This window comes from Hemicordylus capensis, chromosome 6, assembly GCF_027244095.1.
Source record: "Hemicordylus capensis ecotype Gifberg chromosome 6, rHemCap1.1.pri, whole genome shotgun sequence".
NCBI classification, from domain to species: domain Eukaryota; kingdom Metazoa; phylum Chordata; class Lepidosauria; order Squamata; family Cordylidae; genus Hemicordylus; species Hemicordylus capensis.
Genome location: NC_069662.1, coordinates 10,892,619 through 10,916,853, shown reverse-complemented (window position 1 = coordinate 10,916,853; position 24,235 = coordinate 10,892,619). Strand labels below are relative to the sequence as shown.

The window sequence follows — 24,235 nt, the reverse complement described above, 5'->3', positions numbered from 1 at the left end:
CCTGCCGGTGCCAGCCAGCGACCTACCACTGAAGTGCCCTTTTGTGAGGCTGCATTGCCTCCAGAACTCAGCAGCAAGAGGTGAGTGGCTGATTGGGGAACGTGGGGAGGGGGTTGCTCTAGGAGCCTCCCCTGAACCAAGGGAGTTGTTGCTGCCACCATTGGAAGCATCCTTACCTCGAGGAGGTAGCGGAGTGTGTCCCTTTTTGTGGGTCCGCATTTAATGAGGCAGCCACCCTCCTTAGTCCTGCTCTGCCCTGCTCCATTACTCAGCCCACCTACTCCTCAGGCACCTCCAGTGTTCCATGCTTTCTCTGGCTCCCCACTGCCACCTACTCCCCCTGCCGCTGCCTTCTATCCTCACCCCTCTTCTCCTTCCCCTGACACCTACTCCCCCACCACTTTCTACCACCAGCCAGCTACCTGTTTATCCTGCCGGCCAGCTGCCACTTCATCCTGCTGCCTCCTCTGGCCTGTTGCTGGCTGCCCTCGCTGTTTTCTGCCCTGTCCTCATCACTGCATGTGAACTCTCATGAGAGCTGCCACGAATGAGATTAGCCATGAGTACGTCTTAGAGAAATAAATATAAAGATAGATATCATTTCTGAGTTGGATTATGTGTCAAATCAACTTTCTCTCTCTCTCTCTCTCTCTCTCTCTCTCTCTCTCTCTCTCTCTCTCTCTCTCTCTCTCTCTCTCGCTGTAGTCCTTCAATAGATTGACCAGCAAAAGGGGCACCCTCCATCAGTGTGGCAACAGATGAGCATGAATAGAAGGAATTGACATAGGTTCACTCCTAGACTAATGCCACAGTTTGCAATACGTTTAGACCCAATTGTAAGCCAAAGACCTAAGTGCCTATGGCAATAACCAGAGACCCTGATCCTGTTGCAATTACATTCATTAAAACTCATTGGAAACAATGAAGTAGGGAAGTCCCAACTGAATTCACACCTATAGTTTACAAAAGGACCTCGTTATGGATAATTTTAGTTGGATCAGAACCATAGAATCTTTAGTTCTTTCTTCTTAGCATCTCCCTCCTTTGGTTCAAATCAGGCCGCAAGAAAATTACAAAACATTTGGGGGAAAAGATACAAGAGAGTAAGCCAGCACTGGAGGCCAAAATAGAGAATATTTCCACGGCTACCATATATTTCCCTCTTGTGCTCAAGTAGGCTGGAAGAAAGGATAACCAAACGCTGCAAAAGACCAGCATGCTGAAGGTGATAAACTTGGCTTCGTTAAAACTGTCAGGTAACTTCCTGGCCAAAAAAGCCAAGATGAAGCTCACTGTAGCCAGGAAGCCCAGGAAGCTCAGCACAGAATAAAACATGGCAGTGGAGCCTTCATTACATTCCAGGATCATTTCTTTAGCCATGGAGGTCATGTCAAAATCTGGGAATGGTGGGGAAGTTGCCAGCCACACTGTACAAATTGTGACTTGAATGAGAGAGCAGCAAAGAACGATGGAGTAGGCCAGCCTTTTCCCCACCCACTTCCTCATGCTGGACTCTGGCTTGGTGGCCATGAAAGCCAGAACCACAATTGCCGTTTTGGCTAAGACACAAGAAACTGCCACAGAGAAGATGATGGCAAAAGCAGCTTGTCGAAGGAGACATGTGATCCTCTCAGGCTTGCCAATGAAAAGCAAAGCACAAAGGAAGGAGAGAAGGAGGGAGATGAGGAGAGTGTAGGTGAGGCTGCGGTTGTTGGCTTTGACAATGGGCGTGTCCTTGTGCTTAATGAAGATCCTCAGCACAAAAGCTGTGATGAAAGCAAAGGACAGAGCAAAAACGTTCAAGCTGATCCCCAAAGCTCCTTCATGAGTCAGAAAGTTGATGGTCTTGGGAATACAAGAATCCTGGCCCTTGTTAGGATAATGATCTTCTGCACATTGGATGCAGTTGTCCATGTCTGAAAAAGATTATATGTTGTTCTGTATACATGTCAGTGGAATGTACAGTGCATTGTAATATAATCTGAGCATTTATAATCTAAGCATTATAACGACCTGTATTAGGACTGTTAATTCTACATCTGATGTTCCACATTACTGCATGGAAATATTTGGTTTGGGTAGTGATCCAGATCTTATCTCCAAAATCAGCAAGCGAAACCCAGTTCTATCATGGAGGGTGGATTCTATAACATAAGGCCTCTTTATCACCCTTTAATATTTTGGTGTTGGGCTTAGCTGAGCTTCAGAATGGAATTGAAGGGGTTCCAGCACCCTAAGCCTTCACCTCCCAAAGTTGCTTGCTTTCCTTCAGCCTCTGTTTGTCTTTCCGACTTTATCCAGAGTCTGGCTACAGCCGCCTCATCATTGACTTTGCTCTCCTTTTATATCACACCCTGACAGGGGCATAGCAAGGTTGGAGTGGGCCCAGAGACTAGATTCTATTTTTATTTGTTGAGATTTTTAAATGCTTTTGTTAGTATTATAAGTAAAAACAGAAAATGTTACATCTCTGAGATTCCAGCAAACATATATGTTTACAAAGAATATCTCATCCATCCAAAAAGACCTCCATTCATAAGAAAGAAACAAAATAGTAGTAGTATATATAAAGAGTAAAAGATATTTAATTGACTAGACACAAAGTCTAAATCTAGGCATCTATATGGAATTTTGAACCTCCCAGAGAACCAGCTGGATAAAGAAAGGAGAACCAACCCTGCCATATAGGTAATTCAAACACTCACTTCGTTCTGCAATAAAAAATACCCATCCAAAACATTAAACTATATTCTTTAGAGAGAATATAAATTTCCCCATTACCAATTCATCCTTCATCTGATTTAAGTCCTATGTGAATGGAAAGAAAAGAAAAAGTGAGAAGGGGAAGGGGGGGAAATCTAAAAGCTATCCAGAAACTTTCAAAATCCTAAATCTAATGAATCTGATGGAAAAGAGTAAATTTTAAAAGATTTAACATATTTTTTCAGTACTAAATAGGAATTTTCTAAATAAAAAGAAAAAATATTAAAAGGTCATAGATCTTCTAATCTTTTTCATCCCAGCTTCTCTCTGAACAACAAATAAAAAAGTTCCATACAGGATAATGAATGATTTATGCAGTAAATACAAGTTCCTTTAATTCTGTTATTCATTAAGCTGATGGATGGATGGAATCTTAAATAATTGAAAAAGAATCCGAAAGTCTAGAAAAAAGCCAAAGATATTCAATATCACTAGAAATCCTTATTCTGATAAAACATTGAAATGCTTCTAGTACAGGCTTCTCCAGTAAAAAGCTATAAATTCATATACACCTATCTCAATGCTGTAAGTAGCAGATGGAGAAATTCATAATTTCAATGCTGTTTGTAAAAGCTCTAAAATAGGTATGTAATTTTCATAGTTACATCAGAGTACAACATAAGCTGGATAAAATAAATATCCAACTCTGTGCCATAACTTTACCACAAAATCTTAAACAGATCACATTAATCACTTGAGTATCCAACGTTTTCCAAGGCCACTTGCAGGAGTTCTTCAAAGTAAAAGTAAGAACTAATTAAAGTTCACCCACAATCATATAAAGCTTCTTTCCTCTTTCAGCCAGCTCTCCTTTAATGCCGTTTACCTCTGGCAGAGTCAGTGGGAGGTTCAAAAAATAGTGAAAACAGGAGAATAAAGAAAGGCAAGGAGGAGTAGGAAAAAATTACTACTGAAAATCTTGCAAACTCAAAAGCTGTGGTCATCACAGAGATTTAAACAGAAAGAAAAAAGATTAGGTAATTGGCAGGGCATTCCTCAGCAGGTGGGTGGTGGTAAGCCTCTCTCTCTGTTCAGCTTGATGCATAGTGCAGAAATGTCTCTCCTGGGAGTTAATCCAGTGGTCCTCTCCCCAGACTCACCCCCCCGGTGGGAGGACAAGGCCTGCTTCACATTCCGATCTCTATCTAGTCAGCCGATGAGAGATAGTTGGACCAAACAGGAGTGAAAGACCCTGGCAGTCAGTTTGTCGGGTGCTTCCCAGTGGAACGCCATCTTGCCTCTCCAGGGACAAGATTTTAAAATGCTACCACCACCACCCCCGCTGAAGCTCAGCTCATGAAGTAAAGAAATCTTAAATGAGGCTGAATAGTGGTAACAAAAAGCATAGTAAAGTTATTTTTTTAAGGTTTTGTAAATTGTGGACAATGCAAGTCATTTAATGGTACTAGAGAAAGCCGTGCTGTTCTGGTAGCTCCAGGTCTTAACACTCACGTCAATTTTGGAGGATGAATACAACTGAAGGAAGCCCAGGCGGGTGTGCAGTTGGGGGAGTCAGTCATGTGACTTGCCTCTGGGGGCCTCCCAAGGCAGTGGGGCCCCAGACAACTGTCTCCTCTTGACCTATTATAGTTATGCCCCTGCCCTGACTTCCTGGCCTTCCTGCCCTTCCTTCCACCTTTTACCTATATGAGCTTCCTCTCTTTCCATTGCCCTCTCTTGGGGGTATTTTTTCTTCATCCATCGTCCCTGGCTCATGTACCATTTGTCTAGATTTGGATCCCGCCCCCAGCATGCTCCTCATTCAAGAGGGTATTTGAAGACAAAGTAATGGCAGCCAGAAGGGGAACAGAAAAAAATTGAGACTTCATGGATTGTTGGGGTTTTTAAAAAAGGGAGATCAAAGCCAATGCAAGCATGCCCAGATGTCTTCCCATGCAGAACACAAACACCACACCTCATATCTTGTTTTCCATTTCACGGTGTTGGGCTGGTCTCCCCAACAGTCCTATTTTTCAAATGCTCCAATAACAACAACACCATACTTCTCACTCCTGCGCATGGATGCAGGTGTGGCTGTGAAGGCTCTAGGCATGCTAAGAAACTCTGGATATGCTCAGATCAATAAAAAGCAGACTGGGGTCTTACTCCAGAGCAGAACTAAAAGGAACACATGCTCAGAGTCCATTAAACTAATGGACAGAAGACATACAAACCAAATATCACAGAGGAAGACTTTCAGGCAGCGGGTGTGTGTGTACTAAATCAGTGTTGCTTTTATTTTTCCAAATCAATTTATCACATGAAGAGCAATCCCAATACATTGCAAATGAAATTACGGTGAATACGCTACAGAAAAGCAACTTTGCATTTTGCTTCTCTACTCAGAAAAACTTTGTTTCTTCACAAATTGCTCTATAAAATAATGCAGAATCTATCAGCCACATTTTGAGCAGTAGTTTCGACACAGACCTCTCAATTAATATATATTTTCTGGAGGGCCTGGATCTGTTGGTAGCCACACCGCCAGACAGTCATCTATGGATACTGTATGCGAATTATTCCTGTGAGTGGAACTAGAGTGGTTAGAAATGATGAATGGGAGATAATTATGCGTATTTGCCGCCCTCAAAGAAACATTTTTTAAAAATAAAAAGCCTAGAGAATCCTCTTATCCCTGTCTAGTCCTATCTTATCTCCTGGAATAAGAAAAACTGGAATTTATTGCTACCTCCAGCTTGGCTGTCATTTTTTCTTTTTTTCTGTGAAGGTGTTTTAGCACAAAGGACAAAAAGATTGTTCTTATATCTGATTCTTTTTTCCTCCCAGAAATAGTCACTGCTGAATTGCCAACACATTTTTAAGCAGAAGGGATCTATGAGCCTAATCAACTGTGCTTGAAGCAGGCTGGATCATAGTCCCTATATTCTATCGCAATTTTACAGGACATCTCTTACCTTTTCGGTTGGAAATTTTTCCTTCTGGGCATGGAAGGCAATCATAGCAGCAAAATGGCTTCCATTCTGCCTTTGTCCTACTATAGCCAGGATGGCAGTGGTCATTACACAGAGAAAGAGGCTGTGCCTGTCCATACATGAAAGAGGATAGTGTTTTATATTTGGGGAGCTGAAATCTCAAAGGTTCATAATCTCACTCTATGTTCTTTCCTCTGCATTGCTGGTTCACCCACTCAGCATAGGGGAGAGGAGAGGAAGGTCAATAGATGCTGAGGCCAATGAAATGAGCTTGTGTAGACTGGGCAATGAGATGGGCCTTCCCCAGCTATTTGATACTGGGCTTCTTACCTTCTTATCAAATGTCTTAGCATGTTGACACCCAACCCAAAATTCCAGGGCAGTTCTGGCCATCATTGAACCTGAAAACATTGCATTTGGCCTCCATATACAGGAATATCTGTGAAAATGCATTCTTGATGGGAAAACAAAATGGCAGGCCATTCAAGGAGCTCCTGCTTCTTAAGAGACAGAAGGGAGAGGGCATTATGAATCTCAGGAGGCAGGTTGTTCCATAAGGAGGGGGCTGCAACAGAGAAAACCCTCCCACAAGGGCACAAAACTCTGAAAACGCCCACCTGAGATGACCTCACAGGGTGAGTTGAAGATGTTCTGGAGAGGCAGTCCTGCAGGTACACAGACACCAAGCCCTGAAGGGTTTTACAGGTGTTAACCAGCACTTTAGACCCAGAAGTGAACTGGCAACCAATATAGCAGCTTCAACAAAGGTGAAACATGATCGTATTTTCTGCTGCCCATAAGCAGCTGGGCTGTGGCATTTTGAGCCAGCTGAAGCTTCTGGGTCACCTTGTCCACTACTAGTTCTACTGTCTCCTTTCTATTGTGCTGTGAGGACTGGGTTGGGGTCTTGGGTGGGTGGGAGGAGAGGGCTGGTTTGAATGCCTGTAGGTGGGGGGAGAGGACTGGTTTGCCTGCATACATGGCTGCCTGTGCGTTGGGGCCTTGGGTAGGGGAAGGGCTGGTTTGGCAGGAGGGGAAAAGCAATTTGATTGTGATTGATTGTCCCCCTTGGTCCTTTGGTCCATGATTCTCTTCCAAAGTGATGTTGCACAACATTTTAATTTTTATATATTGATATCTTGCATTTCTCCTGGAAAGACCACAATACAATACATATTTATATTTATCCTCACAACAATCCTGTGAGGTATGCTGGGTTGAGAGATAAGAGATTGGTCCACAGTCACCCATTGAGTTTTATGGCTAAAGGGGATTTGAACTTGAGTCTTCCCTTCCCGGTCCTGGTCCAGCACAAGGTATAGTCCAACACAACCACAGTCTTCGTAGCCTTTGTATTATGGTGTTTGAGGGCTAGATTTCATTATTATCTTTCTGCAATGCCATTGCTATTGTTCTTTTGCGTATATATAAAATGTACACATTTGCTCCAACTCCTCTGGTCTATTATTGTTAGGTTACCCATTTTACTATGGCTTCTTTGTTTTGCGAGGGGGGCCTTTCCCCTACCCACTGGTCTCCCATCCAAGGGACTGATTGAGCCCACCTTAAGGAAACATTCTGAGAGCCCCCGGGTCTTGCCCCCTGTCCTCCCTTGTTCTGTATTTTATGTTGTTGCTTCAAATTCCATGGCTTCCCTACAAATTCCACTGCATCAGCTTAAATAGCCTGCAAATTGTGCTTCCCTGTGTGGCAGGGACTAATGCTATCCAGCACTAAGTTACATCCAGTTGCACACTCTGTGCATGTGCAATACTGTATCTGCAGTTTGGGAAGCAGAACCAGTTCAGCCACGGGATCTGTGAAGTGTCCCTGAGCATGTGGTTACAGTGCCAGAGCCCAGCCTTGACATTTATGAAGCAAGAATCCATAGAAGTGCTCTTGAGCATATGCAAAATGCAACTGCAGACAATACTCCCTGCACATCAAGAGACTAGAGGGAAAGACTAGAGTATAGGTGATGGTATGCAGTACTGAGTTCTCCTGTTATACTGGGGGTTGGGGTCTTGGAGTGGCTGGGGGAGTCAGGTGTGAGAGAGTGTGCCATGAGTCTCAAAGAGGGATCTGCTGCTTTCTTCAACTGTTCTCTGGGAGTGTTTGTATGTGTGTGTGGGCGGCGGGGGGGAGGTGGGTGGCAGCAGCTTGTACTCATTCTCTGCTTTTCTTCAAGCCCAATCCCTTCTTCATCAAATAACAAATATAGATGAGGAAGAAATGTCTTAGTCCTTGACAATGAGGCCATTCACACAATCAAAAACTGTGCTCAACCTGGGTAGCTTTTCCTCCTACCTTGCTCCCACACAATCACATCTACCCAGGTTTTCCTCTAACCTTGCTTCCACACAACTGAAAATTGGGAGCACATACAGCTCCCAAACCTGGGTGGAACACATTTTTTGATTGTGTGAATGGCCTCAATGGCTTGGGAAAGAAAGTAATCTGATCATTTTTTTGCAAAGCTCTCTCTCTTAGAAAAATAAGTTTCTCACTATGCTGGGCACTCTCTTGTGTTACACAAAAGTTCAATGAAAGACTATTCTGAGATTCATTGATGGCAGCATTCCCTTTAACAGGTAATTCCAATTGTTGACTACAACTCCCAGCATCCACAGCTGTGATGGTCTTTGCCTGGGAATTATGGGAGTTGCCGTCAACAACATCTTGGATTCCCTGTTAGAAAGAATACTGATTGGTGGTGGAGTTTAGTAAGGTTTATATTCAATATGTCACCAGCTTTGTTGCAGTGCTCAATAGGACATGATGCTGAGATTCGTTTGTGATGGTCAATGTTCCCTCTAACAGGGATTCCCAGATGTTGTTCACTACAACTCCCAGCATTCTCAGCTGCAATGGCCTTTGGCTGGGGATTCTGGGAGTTGCAGTTAACAACATTTGGGAATTCCTCTTAAAGGGAACACTGGTGGTGGTAGGTTTTTATATCAAGTGTGTCACCTGCTTTAATCCAATGTTGGTTGGTCAGTATTGTTACTTGCAGGGTCCCTGAGCCTTTCAAAGATAGAAATTGGTGAAGCTTTTCCTGCTGTGGAAATCTTAAATGATGGGGAATGCTTAACTAGTTCAGTTTCTGTCAAGTGAAGATTTTCTTCACTTGGTTCAGAAAGGAGTTTAAAAATAATGCGTGTGTCATGGTGTATGTGTATGTGTGGGATGCTGATGCTTAATGCAGTGGGGGTGAGGGGGTGCCCACCAGTGCTTTTAAGCAATGATGATTAACTTGTGAGGTGGCCTCCAGCGGTGGGGGGGGTGGGCTGCAAAGGCCTTTAGGTCTGGGCTCCAAAATCACATAGGTGTGTCCCTGGCTGATGAGTTACAGTTGCCAGGGCCTGCCGGTCTAGATAAGGCCACAATTGGCATACCAGACAAAACTGTACAAAGGCTTTCCTGGCCACGGCTTCCACCTGCTGTTCCAGCAGGAGCCGTAAGTTCAGGATAACCCCCAAATCGCGAGCCTTCTCTTTCAAGGGGAGCATGACAACATCAAGGGAAACATTCAAAACCAGAACCTGGCCAGATTGAAAACTGAACAAGAGGAACTCTGTCTTGGAAGGATTAAGCCTGAGCTTGTTTTGGCCCATCCCAGCCTTACAGCCTCCAGACACTGGGCCAACGCATTCACGGCATACCTGGATCGGCCCGGGGTGGCAATGTACAACGGAGTACCATCAGCATACGGATGATACCTCACCCAAACCGATGGATGACCTCATCCAGTGGCTTCATAGAGATGTTAAAAAGCAAGGGAGCGATCCCTGAGCCCTGCAGCACCCCACAAGAGAGAGGCCATGGGCTAGAACATTCTCCTCCAATACAAACTGTCTGAAACCACCCACTAAGGTAGGAATGGAACCCGCTAAAAACTGTGCCCCCTATTCCAACTCCCCGCAGATGATCCAGAAGGACACAATGGTCGGTGGTATCAAAAGCTGCTGAGAGATCTAATAGAACCAAGAGAGGCACCCTTCCCGCATCGAGGCTCCGTTAGAGGTCATCCACCAGTGTAACCAATGCCATTTCTGTGCTGTGCCGTGGCCTAAACCTTGACTGAAAAGGGTCAAGAAAATCCAGTTCCTCTAGGATTGTCTGTAGTTGAGCAGCAACAAATTTCTCCAAAACCTTCTCTAAAAAGGGATGGTTGGAGATAGGTCTAAAATGATCTCATATCTCTAGGTCCAGGGAAGAAGACTTCAGGAGCAAGCAGACCACTTCTTCTTTCAAAGCTAGAGGAACCTCTCCCTCCCTGAGTAATGAAGTCACTAACTCCTGGACCCAGGACCTCACCACCCACAGCTGAACAAATCAACCAGGAGGGGCAAGGTTCAAGCAAACAAGACGCCACACTCATACCACCCAGAACCCTATCCACATCATCAGCTTCCACAAGCTCAAATGTATCCCCAATGACATCACAAGATATTACCCCCATCACCTCAATGCACATAACACCATCCAAATCCAAAGTTCAACTCAGAGCAGAGACGAGCAACCTTATCAGCAAAGAATTTGGGAAAAATGTCACAGTGGCCCATTGGAAGTTCTTCCTTCTCCCGTTGCTCCAAAGAGTATGGCTGATCCAAAATAATGCCACCAGATGGGATTCTCCCGATGAAATGAGAGTGGAGAACTAAGAAGACATCAGCCTTCTTATGGTGGAGATATGCTAGGTCTGCACTGTTTGTCAGTTCAAGTGTAACTGAGGGGTTGATGAATCACTTGGCAATAATCATTCAAGTCCTGCCTTCTTAAACATTTAGTATCCTCATACTAAGAACCAACCTTCACTGTCTGAAGGTCTCAGCACAGCTTAAAATGCTGAATGCTGATTTTCAGACTAGAAAAAAAAATCTTGGGCAACTAAATCTCTATCCAGAACTTCAAGTTTTCATCCAGTATCTTATCAATTGGAACACCACAAATTAGTTCTTGTAGCATTAGCCCACTGTGGAAATGAATGGAGACATCTTCAAATATACACAGATCCTACCTGATTAAATCTGCTGGGCCACTGAATGTCATCTTCATGAATTGTAAGCACCTGGCCTGTGGGACTATCTGGTTCTATCTTTCCCACTCGGACTCTATGGAAAGACTGGTTTGGGAATGTGACCCAGTTGATGATATCCAATCCAGCAACTAATTCCCCATTTTCATCAAAGGAAACCTTTTCTCCAGCACTGTTGTTAAATGATCCACTTCTCAGAAAGTGGTGGAGCTGTATTGGAGGTGCAGAAAAGGAAGAATATCTTAGGATGTACATAAAAATGTAAAAAAAAATACATTAAGGGATGTTATTAGTGGTCATGATTAGGAATTTAATGCAGCCTTAAAGAAATAGTTCTACAAAGAATGCTATAGCTTCTATCATCATCACTATCACCACTACTGGCCATTAAAGCTCATGGCACTTTACAAAGAAGAACAAGCAGAATGAGATACCCAGCTAAGGCTCACATGAAAACATTTAAAATTTCTTTCATGTGTCTACTAAAAATCTCCTAGTACAATTTGCATTCACTGCTATGGTGAGGTCACAATCCAGAAAACCCGCTCAACTTTCCAATTCAGAAAAACACGCTTGTCTTTTCAATCAATCTGGTACAGTGAAGGAGGATTCTACTATGACTGGTCCAGGAGGAGGAGAGCTGGTCTTGTGTTAGCAAGCATGACTTGTCCCCTTAGCTAAGCAGGGTCCACCCTGGTTGCATATGAACGGGAGACTTGATGTGCGAGCACTGTAAGATGTTCCCTTTAAGGGATGGAGCTGCTCTGAGAAGAGCAGAAGGTTTCAAGTTCCCTCTCTGGCCTCTTCAAGATAGGGCTGAGAGAGATTCCTGCCTGCAACCTTGGAGAAGCTGCTGCCAGTCTGTGAAGACAATCTGAACTAGATAGACGAATGGTGTGACTCAGTATTTGGCAGCTTCCTATGTTCCTATGACTTGCTTGCTTTTTTCTTATCTAGTTCATCCCCTTGGTGTTCTGCGTACGATCCCCTTTTTCTCACAAAAGTAGGCACAAAGATTGATTTTCAACTGCACCAGGGCATCAGCTGGGCAAATGAAGTCATGACAGCACTGGAGAAAAAGTAAAAAGAGAGGAAGGTTCCTAGGTTACTGCCCCTATCCATCTGTCCAGTCACTCTTCCTGTCAGAGTCAGGGTAGACCTATAATGGTTAAGGGCAGACAAGTATCCCCAGACTCATGAGGGAAAGGGGGCCCACCAGCTGAGAGACAGCCCGCACTTTGCTCTCCTTCCCCCACCTCTTTGAAGACGAAGACTGAGAGGTGAGGAGGAGGGCCCGTCTTCACTTTTTGTCCCAGGGCCTACTCCAACCTTTCTACTCACCCAGTCAGAGGCCCTTCTCTGAGTGCTCTCACTGTTGGAGCTGAAGCTGGTAGCTACACTGGAATATTGTGATACCCTAGCATCTCTGTTGGTGGTGGCTTTGCCTCACCCCACATTCCAGGGAAGGCCCAAGTTGAGGGTGACTGATTGGATACTTGGTGGAGGGTAGGTGGGGTCCCTAGAGGCAGTTGGCACCAAAAGCAGATTGTTTCAATCAAAATTGAGTTCAATTTCAATCCAATCCAATCCAATCCAATCCAATCCAAAGTCTTTATTTCGGTCAGCGACCAGCATGAAAATTTCAATTTAACTTTTTGGACCAGGTTGATTAAAAATGGAAACAACGTTTTGGAATTTAATTCAAATTTGAAATGAATCAAAAATTCATTTTGTGCACATCACAAATGTCTGTGGTTTAGCTGTTTTCCTGTTGCACTGCTCTTTTTTGTGCATCAGCAACCTTGTGGCCATAAGTAACCCATTTAAATGTTATTCTGTCTGCTTACCTAACTTCCCGCTCTCTGTTAATATTTCTCAGCACAAAGAAGTGGAAATATTTACCAGAAAGGTTTCTTGGGCTGCTCATATTTTGTTCAGCTTCCATACCTAACTAACATTTGGTTATGTGTGACCAAAGATAAGCCTGTGTATATGAGAAATATAACTGTTATGAATCTAACGTCTCCTCCCTGTATTGTTTAGAAAGGCAGGGCCTTTTGACCTAGCCACCTCTTGAGCAGTAAAAACTTATCTGAACTCTTATCTTAACTCTCTCTTAACTCAATCTTAAATTGACATTAAGAGGATGTACTATGATATAGAATGATATGAAATTATGCATAATGATATAAAAGGATATAAGCATTTTTCTATTTTAACCTTCCATAAATAAAAGTTTTATGCCTCCCTTCTGCTATTTGATTTGAAGTTTGCTATTACTTACAATGTTGCTAAATCTGACCAGAGTTAGTAGTTAACATTAATGAGTTTAACATTGTTAGTAAATAGTTCAAATACTTTAGGTTGTATTGCCTTTTTCTTTGCTTCTCTCCCTCCCTCCCTCCCTCCCTCCTTCACACCCCCCCCCCATATACATACAGAAACATATTTTTGGAGATGCGTGAAAATATTTTTATATTCCTGGGCTTCTGATTATGGATACAGCAATTGATTTATTGACAACAACAATTCAATTTCTATACCGCCCTTCCAAAAATGGCTCAGGGCAGTTTATACAGAGAAATTATAAATAAATAAGATGGATCCCTGTCCCCAAAGGGCTCACAATCTAAAAGGAAACATAGAATGGACACCAGCAACAGTCACTGGAGGTAATGCGTTGGGGGTGAATAGGGCCAGTTATTCTCTCCCCGCTAAATAAAGAGAATCACCACATTAAAAGGTGCCTCTTTGCCAAGTTAGAAGGGGTTTTGCCAAGTTAGAAGGGGTTTTAAGTCAATAAGTCAATGAAGAGTTGATTTATTGTGCATTTGGATGTTTGGTGGTCCCTTTTAAATAGTTACAACACACACATATGTTTGGGCAATATTTTTTTTTAAGAAATGAAAATGAAAGAGAGGTGATTAATTCACCTCATATAAAAATATCAATCTGAATATGAATATAATGATTCTAGAAGACTTGAAGTTTTATGTTATAATTATGCCGTCCATAATAAATTCACTAAAGTAGGAATATCAGTTAGCTACCTGCAGAAATAGTTTAATTTTATTTATATTTATATGCTACCCTACTTCATGAGATCCCCGGTCAGTTAACAAGAGAAAACAATAAAATGAAATAAAACAAAAAAATAATAATACATTGAAACACAATAAAAAGATAAAAACAGAACAAAAAGTAGCTAAACATAATTTTTTAATAAACACCTGGGACAGTTCATTGGTCAAAAGCCTGAATAGAAATGGCAATCTTCACTTTCCTCTTCAAAGCTGGGAGAAAGGGAGTCATGCTGGCCGCATCTGATAGTTCCACAGTTCCACAGCCTGGGGACAATAACTGAGGAGGCCCAATCCTCTGTACTTTTGACAAACAGTCTCAGTAGGTGTTGGCATGTGGAACACAGACCTCCTGGTTGATGTAGTCAGGTGAGTAGATTCAGCTGGGAGCAAGAAGCCCCATGGAGGCAACAATAGTCCTAGAACAGTAAATCAATGCTGACTAAGCTTTTCCAAGAATATTTTATACAGAGTCTAGATTCTCTTCTTCCTCTCACAGATACAGTTCAGGGATTACCTGCCATGGCAGATGATACAGAATCTTCAGTCTACCTGCATCCATCCTTCCTCTCTGTTTAGATTTAGATGAATGCATGGCATGCAAAGCATATGCCACAGTATAGACAGCATTGTAGACACTATAGCTGTGACTGGTCATGCTCATCTCAAAGACTGATCCAGGAAGAGTCTCCAACATCTCCTCCCCAGTGCAGATTTCCTCAACCTTCTCATCTGCAATGGAGTTGGGGAAATGGCAATTAAATGCATCTTCCCAAAAGACCCTGAGAAAGCCATCATCTTTGTCCGAGGTGGGGTTTCTCATCTGAAGAAATTGCTGGAATCCTAAAACCTCTTTTGAGTGCAATGCAAAGGAAAGAGCCCCATGGAGGGAGTGGAGATCCACAGTTCTTTGAAAGCGAAGTGAAGTGAAATCCATCTGAGCAATCATAATCCAGACTTTACCTCTTGTCTTAACTGGCATATCCACCAAGTCTGCAAAGTTGTGCATTAGTATGAAAAGCAACATGGTCTGTAATTCACCATATATGAGCAATGCATTGGCAGTGCTTCCTGAAACAGTTTTCATTTTTCCCGATGCCTCCTCCACTGTTTGATAGATATCATTGGAAAAAGCCAATGTTGCAAATGTTTCTATAAAGTCAAAGCAGATGCCTCTCTCAGGAAACATGTGCAATATATCCTGTACAAATCTCTCTCCATTGTCATCCATCAAATAAAAAACCCCAATCCATGTCCACTCAAAATGCAAGAGTAATTCGAGGATCCCTTCATACTGAAGAGCCCCTTTCGGAAACATCCAGTAGAGGAAATCAGCTTGCATGTCATTTTTCATTATTTGAGTGCAGCCATATATGAGCTATTTTTTTAAAAAAGGAAAGGAGAAGAGATTTTTCATATAAAAGCTGGATTTGAGTTTGTACAAATGTACTTTACAAATTGTAATCTTTACCCCAGATCTTCTGTGGTAAAAGGACAGAAGTAAGGCCTGTGGCTAGCTGCATTCAAGCTTGGTTCTGTATCACAGGAGAAGAGGGCAGAAGTTTTTGATTGTCTCCCCTCCCTCCAAAAGCTCTTTGTGTTGCCAGAAATATGTCCCCGAGGGCTGTGTGACTCTTAGGAATGTATTCCGGGCTGTGAAGAGGGGAAAGAAGCTGAAATTGCTTCTCCCTTCCCTGAGTTCTTTATAAGTCACAATAGTAGTCATAACAGTCAAAGATCTATCTACTGCAGCTCAATGTTTCTCCAACAATCACTGTGGAAGGATGGCTGCAGACTGGATATTCTGCTATCTTTGGCCTTTGGCTGTTCTTGTAGGCTACATAGGTGGTCACAGCCTGTTCTCACGTGAACCCATCATCTTAAGGATGTGTCAAGATCCTCCTTACAATGCCACATTTATGCCTAACCTTTTGAACCATTAGGATCAACAAACGGCAGCTCTTGCAATGGAGATCGTGGTTCCTCCTGCTCTAAAACTCATTACTCTGATGACTTATTCAACTGACAGGGCACAAAGTATCGAGCCAAGAGCTCCAATGAGGAGTCTGGAATGCATTTCCTAAAGGCTGAAGGAACTGGGGTATGTTTTTAGAAGAGATTGAAGCCTCTCTGTGTAGGAAGCCAGAGTATAAAAATATATATTTCTTCAGTTGGAAGCTCTTACTTCTTCCCATGTGTTAAGTTAACTCTGCTTCTGTTCCTCTGCTTACTGAGCAAAGAGGCAGCTCTATAAAGTGAGAGTTCTGTTATATTTAGCTGGAGGGGAGCAACTTAATAAGCTCTGAATGCTTTAAATTTTGAATTGCTTTTAAATGTGTTTAATTGTACTAATCTTTGAATGTGTTAATAGTTGGTTATATTCTGTTTTTATTGTGTTTTTGTAAACCACCTAGAGCCTTTGGAGTCAGGCGGCATATAAATTTAATAATAATAATAATAATAATAATTATTATTATTATTATTATTATTATTATTATTATTATTTCATCACAAAATACAAAGATCTACAAATTGAAATTGAAAGGCTGTGGCAGAAAAAGACCAAAATAATCCCAGTGGTAATTGGCGCCCTGGGTGCAGTTCCAAAAGACCTTGAAGAGCACCTCAACACCATCGGGGCCACAGAAATCACCATCAGCCAATTACAAAAAGCAGCTTTACTGGGAACAGCCTATATTTTGCGACGATATCTATAATAACCAACAGTATTGATGATAAAATTCAGCCATCCCAGGTCCTTGGGACGGACTCGATGTCTGGATAAAACAAACCAGTCAATAACACCTGTCTGACTGTGTAAACAAGAAATAATAATAATAATGTTTCACTTAAGGACCAAACAGATATTTCTGAGGTACAGAAGCTGGACATGTAGGTTGCTGCTGCTTCCCTGTAAATGGTATTCAGAAGCACAAGGCTTCTGAACTTGAACATAGCCAGCATGACTAAGAACTCAAACATAGCCAGCCATTTACAGATTGTACCACATCCCCCTTGGGTACTTTTTCTGAATTAAAAAGCCCCCTATATATTAGCTTTGCCACAGAAGAAACCTTCTCCTGCCTCCTGATCACCTTGGTGGTTTGGTGGTCCCCCCCCCACACCTTTTGTAGCTCTATAATAGCCTTTGTCAGCTGTGGGGACCAGAAACATAAACTATCTGTGGCTGATATGTAGATTTGTGTAGGGGCATGACTATATTCATGGTTTTCATTTGGATCTATTTCATAATGATCCCTGTCATGGAATTCAGCTTTTTCAGACCTTCTAAGCACTGGGTTGATCATTTCCTTGAGCCATTCATCTCAATCACAAGATCACTCTCATGATTTTATTTTTAAACTAATGTTTTAATGTTGTTTTTATCTTGTTTTAAACCGCTCAGAGATGTAAGTTTTGGGTAGTATAAAAATATGTAAAATAAATAAATAAAAATAAAATGATTAATTGCTACCAGTTCTTCAGGCCACATCAGTCTGTGCTGAATGAAGTTTTCTAAATGGGGAAACAGAAATTTACCTAACAAACATCCCTTTACACTTACAGTGATTCACATTTGTCATTTTCTCTTTTTGACCAGGTTTGCCTCGTTTATTAAAACCAGCATAATATAGAAGACTGTACAAAGTATTTCTGACTTATATGGCATAGAAATTGATGAACACCTTCAGTTGAAACATCAACAATTTTTGAGCACAAGTAACGATGGAAAAGGAAAAGTTGAAGGAAAGAGAAGAGGACGACCAGCAGCAAGGTGGATGGACTTGATTACGACAGCATTGAATGCACCACTGAGAGACCTTAAAGGCCAAGGTGAAGACAGATCATCCTGGAAAGAATCTATGTGGTTGCAAAGAGCCAACACTGACTTGAAGGAACTTAATCAATCAATCAATCAATCAATCAATCAATCAATCAAAAATGTGAAGCAACTCAACTTTCATCTTAAGCCAGAGGTATTTGGATTACTGAATAAGGGTAGAATGTCGAAGCAACAGCTCCCCTAAATATAGTGGCATTTCTGTGCCAGTAGAATTTGTAATGCATTGTCCTTTTAGAAGGAGACTCCATAACAGATTCAAGAAGCTCTTAGTGCTCAGTAAAATAGAGAGACAGAAATGGATTCCAGCATGAAGGGTGTTATGTAAATGCAACTAATAAATAACCGAGAACATAACTATGTAAATCTTCTTCTAAACTCCCAAACACCCATCTTACCTGTGGAATCTTGTAGATGCAGAGATTCATTGCTATGTGCAGAGAGACCTCAGAGTTGGGTCCCCCAATTACTGATAAAGGATTGTTCTGGATGTCACATTTGTAGTTTGGGATGAATCTGTTCTTTGTAGAGAGAAGTTCCAGTGACGCATGAACGGTCCATCTTCGAGTAAAATGGCTATTATAGATGTCGAAGCCAAGGGTGATGTTGGGTAAGATCTCAGGATTGTCATTGATCTCCTTGACAGCAAATACCAAGGCCAAGATGTGCTGGTAATTCTGAGTCAATGCTCTGTAAGGAGAGGAGGACATCTGCTTCAGAAGATGATACTTGCTATTGTTCAGTTCTGTATTTGGGTACTAAATAAAAGAGCCCTGAAGACAAATTTCAGCCTTTTTTTCAGTGACTCTTAATGATTTTGAATTGTATTAATTTTCCATTGTTTTTCATAGCATATCTGTCTTATTTATATTATTCTAGGGGCTCTGAGTTAGGCAAGATAGAAATTTAATGAATTAATAATATAACAACAACAATAACAATAACAATGTGTATTTCACATTAAAAACTATTTGGCCTGCTTTTGGGGAAGCATTAGCCCACACCACTGGAGGAGGGGATTTACAGATTTCAATTCCACCCTGGAATTGCTGTGAAGGATTCTACTTTGGGTAGCATATATGATTGCTCTCTCTTTCTCTCTTTCCCCACACTCACACATACAAGATTCAGAATGTGTAACCTCTGCTAATTGGGAAAGAAGCACCTTCCTAAATCTGAACCTGGGACATGAAATTATATTCACAATAGGGCTTTAGAGTAGTCCCATTGGTCATATTAGATGCCTCTCCAATTTTTCCAAACTGCATAACCCACAATCTTTGTATACTTTGCTTCAGGAAAGTGCAGCATTGAACTTGCACCCCACCCCCAACCCGTCATGGTCATCGCATAACTGACTGAGTACATGAGTTGCTAGCTGATTAAAAAGAACCTTTCAGAACCAACTGTAGTAAAGATACAGAGTGACTGACCTAAAGCCAATAAAAAAATGATCTGGTTGCTTGTCAAGTGCATTCTACAAACCAGACTCCCACAGCTGTCAAATCTATTTTTCCCCCTTCCTGTCAGCTCTCTTTGGACGCCACACTTCTTGGGTCCATACGATACCAACATCTTTTGTCCATCCCTTCCAAAAACAGATGACAGTCAATCCCTCTCTAAATGAGGTCACATATCTGGGAGTAAGTCTGGCTGGTTGTGTCCCAAAGTGCCTATACCTGTATATTGTGGAGGAGAGTCTCTGCCAGCTCTACGCTGGGAAAAATGTTAACCCTTACCACAATCCTTCCTCGGCTGCAAAAGGTGCAGGCCTATTTGCTTTTGTTGAGGTTCACCAACTTGCTTCCCAAGGTAAAGAACATCGTTCAGAACAGAACAGAACTTTAGAATGGTCATAGACCAATATACAAAGAAATACAAACAATGCATCATGTAAATAAAATAAACAAAGAGAAGAGAGAAATATATAAACTACTTATGAAATGCATTGCTAAAGATCAGATTGAGTTTTGCAGATTATAAAACAAAACCTGGCCACTATATAAATAATTTTTTCACCTGGGTTAAGTAATAAAAACTTCAAATAAAAATCATCAGAGTGTCCTAAAAGCTTAGACAATAAGGGGGAGATTAGTCTCAAGCGGGCTTCCTTAAAGAAATCACAGTGCAAAAAAGAATGTGTACTGGTCTCCACTTAGCCAGAACTGCAAGGGCAGAGGCAGGCAGGGAAAGGGATGCCCTTGAACCTGCCCTCTAAAATGGTAGATGGAAGGGCGTCCATTATGGGCCAATGTCATTGCACGTCTGAATTTGGGGATAATAATAGAATACAGATACTTGCTGGCTTGAGATTAAACAACATGAAGAATGTTTCTGCATCACAGCAGCACCATATTTTCAAGCCATATTTATTTGGCTTCTTGGCATGTATTGTCAGAAGGGACAGCATCCTCCTCAGAAACCCAACAACTTATCAACTGTCATGTTTGATTTACCACTGCAGAAAATGCTGCACAAGGAAAGTACAAATACCTCTGAGTGCCCAGCTTGGCAGTGATTCTTCTCTCTTCTTGTGTGGCTCTTTTATTGAACCTTAGTTAACTTGTAATGGCCTGAAACAATTCCAGCTGCATTGTTCCAAGGAATCATCCCAAACATGCTGCCTGCAGTTCCTACAGAACTTCATGAATTGCATGAAGCACAAAAGCCAGGATTATCAGGCCAAATGCATGAAGCACAAAAGCCAGGATTATCAGGCCAAAATACTGTTAGGTCAAGGGGCTTCCACATTTGTGGTTTCCCTCCCACAATGACTCCCATTCCATTGCTTAAATGGCATTAAATTGCCTGAATGCACATTCAGTGTCTTGAGCTGTTTCCCTGACAATGAAGTGGACCACAAGTATAATGGTTCCTCTAATGTGTCTAATATGCTTGCGTAGGAGCCAGGTGAGTGCCGTAGGAGGGGTGGCCACCACACGGGATGCCGGATGGGCTGCCACTGCTTCCCTGTGCTGCCCTACCCAGATGCCAGTGGCTGGTGCTGTAGTTTAAGTGCAATCTTACAGTATTTGCAAAAGTACACAATCACACATGCATAATGGGCATAGTACTATGCAAGCATGATTATTAGGGGTGTGCATTTTGGAATTTTCTTGTTTCAATTTGTATCCGAATTGAAATATCCCCGTTTTGTTTTGTACCCAAATTTTCTGAATCCGAATCAGCCCTGTTTTGTTTTGTAGCCAAATTTTCCAAATCCGAATCCGAATTGATTTGGATTTTTTAAAAGGGCCCCAGGGCAAAAAGAGTGGGTGCTGATGGTAGTGTCCAATGGGTGGAAGCTACCACCCAAATTTCAAAGGAATTAGGCAAAGGGCTGATTTTTTTGTGAATTTTTTTAAAGTTTAGAAATCTTTAAGAATTTTCCCATAGGGAATAATGGGGATTCCAGCAAATGTATTGCTTCAAATCAAGGGGAAAGAGATGACCCAGAGCAGAGTGTGGTGGGTGGTAGTGCCCAATGGGAGCAAGGAAACTTCCAGAATTATTTCAAAGGAATTGGGCAAAGGGCTGATCTTTTGTGATTTGTTGAAGTTTACGTGTCTTTAAGATTTCTCCCATAGGGAATAATTGAGCTTTCAGCAGCCCCATAATTCCACTTGGCGGGGCACTGGGATTGCCCAGAGCGAGGGGTTGTGTAGTGCACATAGGGTGCCAACCACCCCCATACCCACAAGCTTGTGGGGTACTGGGTTTTGTTGTTTCTGAGGTGTTCATTGTAGATTCTCTTGTAGCATATGAGATTTTCAGTGAAAAACAAGAATCCACTTTCATATGCTGCCAGAGAATCTACACTCAGAACACCACAGAAACAGCAGAACCCAGCACCCCATGGGTTAGCAACCCTTCCCCTGGCCAATGTGGGGTCAGTAAAGAGTGGGAAGAAGCAAAAGAGCCAATGGGGAACAAGGAGGGAATTGTCAGCAGGTCAGCCCATGATTTAGGTCACTGATCAGAAGGGTGGGAAATTCAAAGAGATGTCAAACACAAAATGGAGACTGACTCAGAGATCACCACAAAATGGAGGTCTGAAACAACAAAACGTTTTGTAACCGAAACAGGGACGTTTTGTTTTGTATACAAAACTTTTGGATCTGGAAAATGGGTGTTTTGTTTTGTCTACAAAACACCCGAAACAGGCTGTTTTGGGTACAAAACGTTTTGTATCCGAAACCTTTTGCACATCCCTAATGATTATTCAATTTGGCATATTAGTCAGGAGAGCTCTTGCATAGCAGTGCCAACAATGTTTAGAACAGCCCATGGTACGCTGAATGTCACATCAGCCATGATTGTTATTAGTAATTAATATGGATGGGGTTGCACTCTCCCTGAAGGAACAGGGACGTTGGATGGGAGTGCTTCTGGACTCAAGCCTCACTCTGGTTTCGCGGATTGAGGCTATGGCCAGAAGTGCTTTCTATCAACTTTGGTTGATACAACAGTTGCGTCCATTCCTTGACGATAATTATCTCAGAACTGTGGTGCACCCTCTGGTAACCTCTAGACTTGACTACTACAATGAGTTCTACATGGGGCTGCCTTTGTGTGTGTTTCGGAAACTTCAGTTGGTAAAAAAATGCAGTGGCTAGATTGGTCTCTGTGGTTTCTAAAAGAGACCATATTATGCCAGGTTTAAAGCAATTGCATTGGTTACCAATAGGTTTCCAGGTGAAATACAAAGTGCTGGTGATTACCTTTAAAGCCCTTAATGTCATAGGACTGAGTTACCTTGGAGAGCGCCTTCTTCTGCATGATCAGGTAATTTGGCACTTGGACCACACAGCCACAACCCCCACCCCCAGTGTGAGGCTCCCCCCTAAACCTCCTTTGGGTGGCCCATTGCCAAACCTCCATTTTTAAAAAAATCATTACCTCAGTCAAGGGGTGACGGCAGGGTGTGTGTGAGTGTGTAGCCATCCTTCTCCCCTTTTCCCCGCTCCCCCAGTGGGGAAGGGGGCCAGAGTGACTTTGGACCCATCTGTTTGTGCCAGCATCTTCTTCCAACTGTGAGGCACGCCTGCGCAGATAACAGATGGTCACAAGCATGTGATGTCGAGCCCTTAAGATGCATCTTTTTAGCCTAGCTTTTAGTAATCTGTGACTGTTTTAAATTGTTGTTTCAGTGGTTGTTTTATTCTGCTTTTATTTTATTTACTTTTGTGAACTGCCTAGATTGGAGTCAAGCGTTATATTAAGCAAACAAACAAACAAATATAAATATTTACAATATTCATGTGCCACTTTTAAACAAACATTTCTTATATCAGCTGACATATCAAGAAGTATGAAGAAATAGCTCCCTGTCCAAGAGGGCTTGCTATCTCTCTCTCTCTCTCTCTCTCTCTCACACACACACACACACACACACACACGGCCCTTCTCCCCTTTCTAAATATAAAGGGTCATCAATTTTAAAGGAGGTGCCTCTTTGCCCAATTAGCAGGACAAATAATCTCAATTGCCCAAATAACCAGAGCATTCTTCAAAATTGAAACTGGAGGAGGTGTGGAACATGGAATATTAATTATTATTATTATTATTATTCAACATAATCATCATTTTCAGCAGAAGAAGGGGAGGGTTTCTTTGAAAAAAAGGGAGGATGCAATAGCACTCATTCCAGTGCCAAACTTACAATACACAGAAGGAAAAGCCAATTTGGAGGACTGATCATCCTCAGATTATTATCTGGTGTATTATATACATTTAAAAATAAAAGAGCTACTCCTTACAGAATGTCATCATAAAGTTCAGAAGAGGGGCGCTTTTCAAAAGTTGCTTGAGAGGAAAACACATAGATCTGAGAAATGATGCCAATGATGAGGAGGTCTCCTGACTGATAGAACTTGTGAAGAATAGGAAGAGGGTCAGAGATAGTGCAAGAAGCAGCTGGAGCACTCCTTGCCACAGCAGGCAGACACAAGACAACAAGTACCATGAACAACACAATCCTGATGAAACATCTCCCTTCTAGGCAGCAGTTCACCTCACCCCACATTCTCATGTTTCTCAGTAGCTTATCCTGATGAACACTCATTTGGTTGATGTGAAGCGAAGGCTGCCCAACATTAAAAAAATGTTGATAACTTGATATAAACTTGTGCATCGTTAGAACCACCCCTTATACTACAAGATATATGCATAGAGTCCTTATGTCTTGTGTCTTTAGTGACCACTGGAATTCCTGTGAGATTTGGAGGAGAAGAACAAGTAGTCATCATAGTTAATTTGAAAATTGCAAGGAAGGTAATTGTTTCCTCAGAACTGAATACTCTTTTTAGTATACTCTGAAGGAAACATGTTTTGTATATTTCATCAAAAGTCTTCTTGCTCCCTCACAATGAGACAGCAAGAGACACCTGCTTTTTCAATGTCCTACACTAAAAGAAGACAAGAAATATTTGTTTCATTGGCCCCATTTGTATGTCACAGGAAACTGGAGTTAAAGGAGACTGAGACTGAATTTCTTGTGCATTCAAAATCATGAAACCCCGGTTCTGTCAGAAAAGCAACCTGAGGTTTCCCTTCCCAAGCTCAAAATTGTAACCTCCGG

The 24,235-nt window shown here is 42.0% G+C and overlaps 1 protein-coding gene across 1 annotated transcript; it reads right to left on the bottom strand.

The window, feature by feature from the left end:
- Positions 1-1,014: 1,014 nt before the first annotated feature.
- Positions 1,015-23,788, bottom strand: LOC128330819 (vomeronasal type-2 receptor 26-like). Its single transcript, XM_053264185.1, has 6 exons — positions 23,415-23,788; positions 18,054-18,231; positions 14,332-15,192; positions 10,717-10,944; positions 5,679-5,805; positions 1,015-1,916 (listed from the first exon to the last, which is right to left on the bottom strand). The coding sequence occupies exons 1-6, from the start codon at positions 23,786-23,788 to the stop codon at positions 1,015-1,017; spliced, it is 2,670 nt and encodes an 889-aa protein (XP_053120160.1).
- Positions 23,789-24,235: the final 447 nt, after the last annotated feature.

Bases quoted from the DNA above. Each gene is read 5' to 3' on its own strand.
- LOC128330819 (XM_053264185.1), bottom strand. From the start codon at position 23,788: ATGCACAAGTTTATATCAAGTTATCAACATTTTTTTAATGTTGGGCAG. The intron at 10,945-14,331 runs GTAATCCCTGAA...CCTCCAATACAG, and splicing joins TGTATCATCTGCCATGGCAG to CTCCACCACTTTCTGAGAAG. The intron at 5,806-10,716 runs GTAGGATCTGTG...ATGTATGGACAG, and splicing joins GGCCCAGCAGATTTAATCAG to GCACAGCCTCTTTCTCTGTG.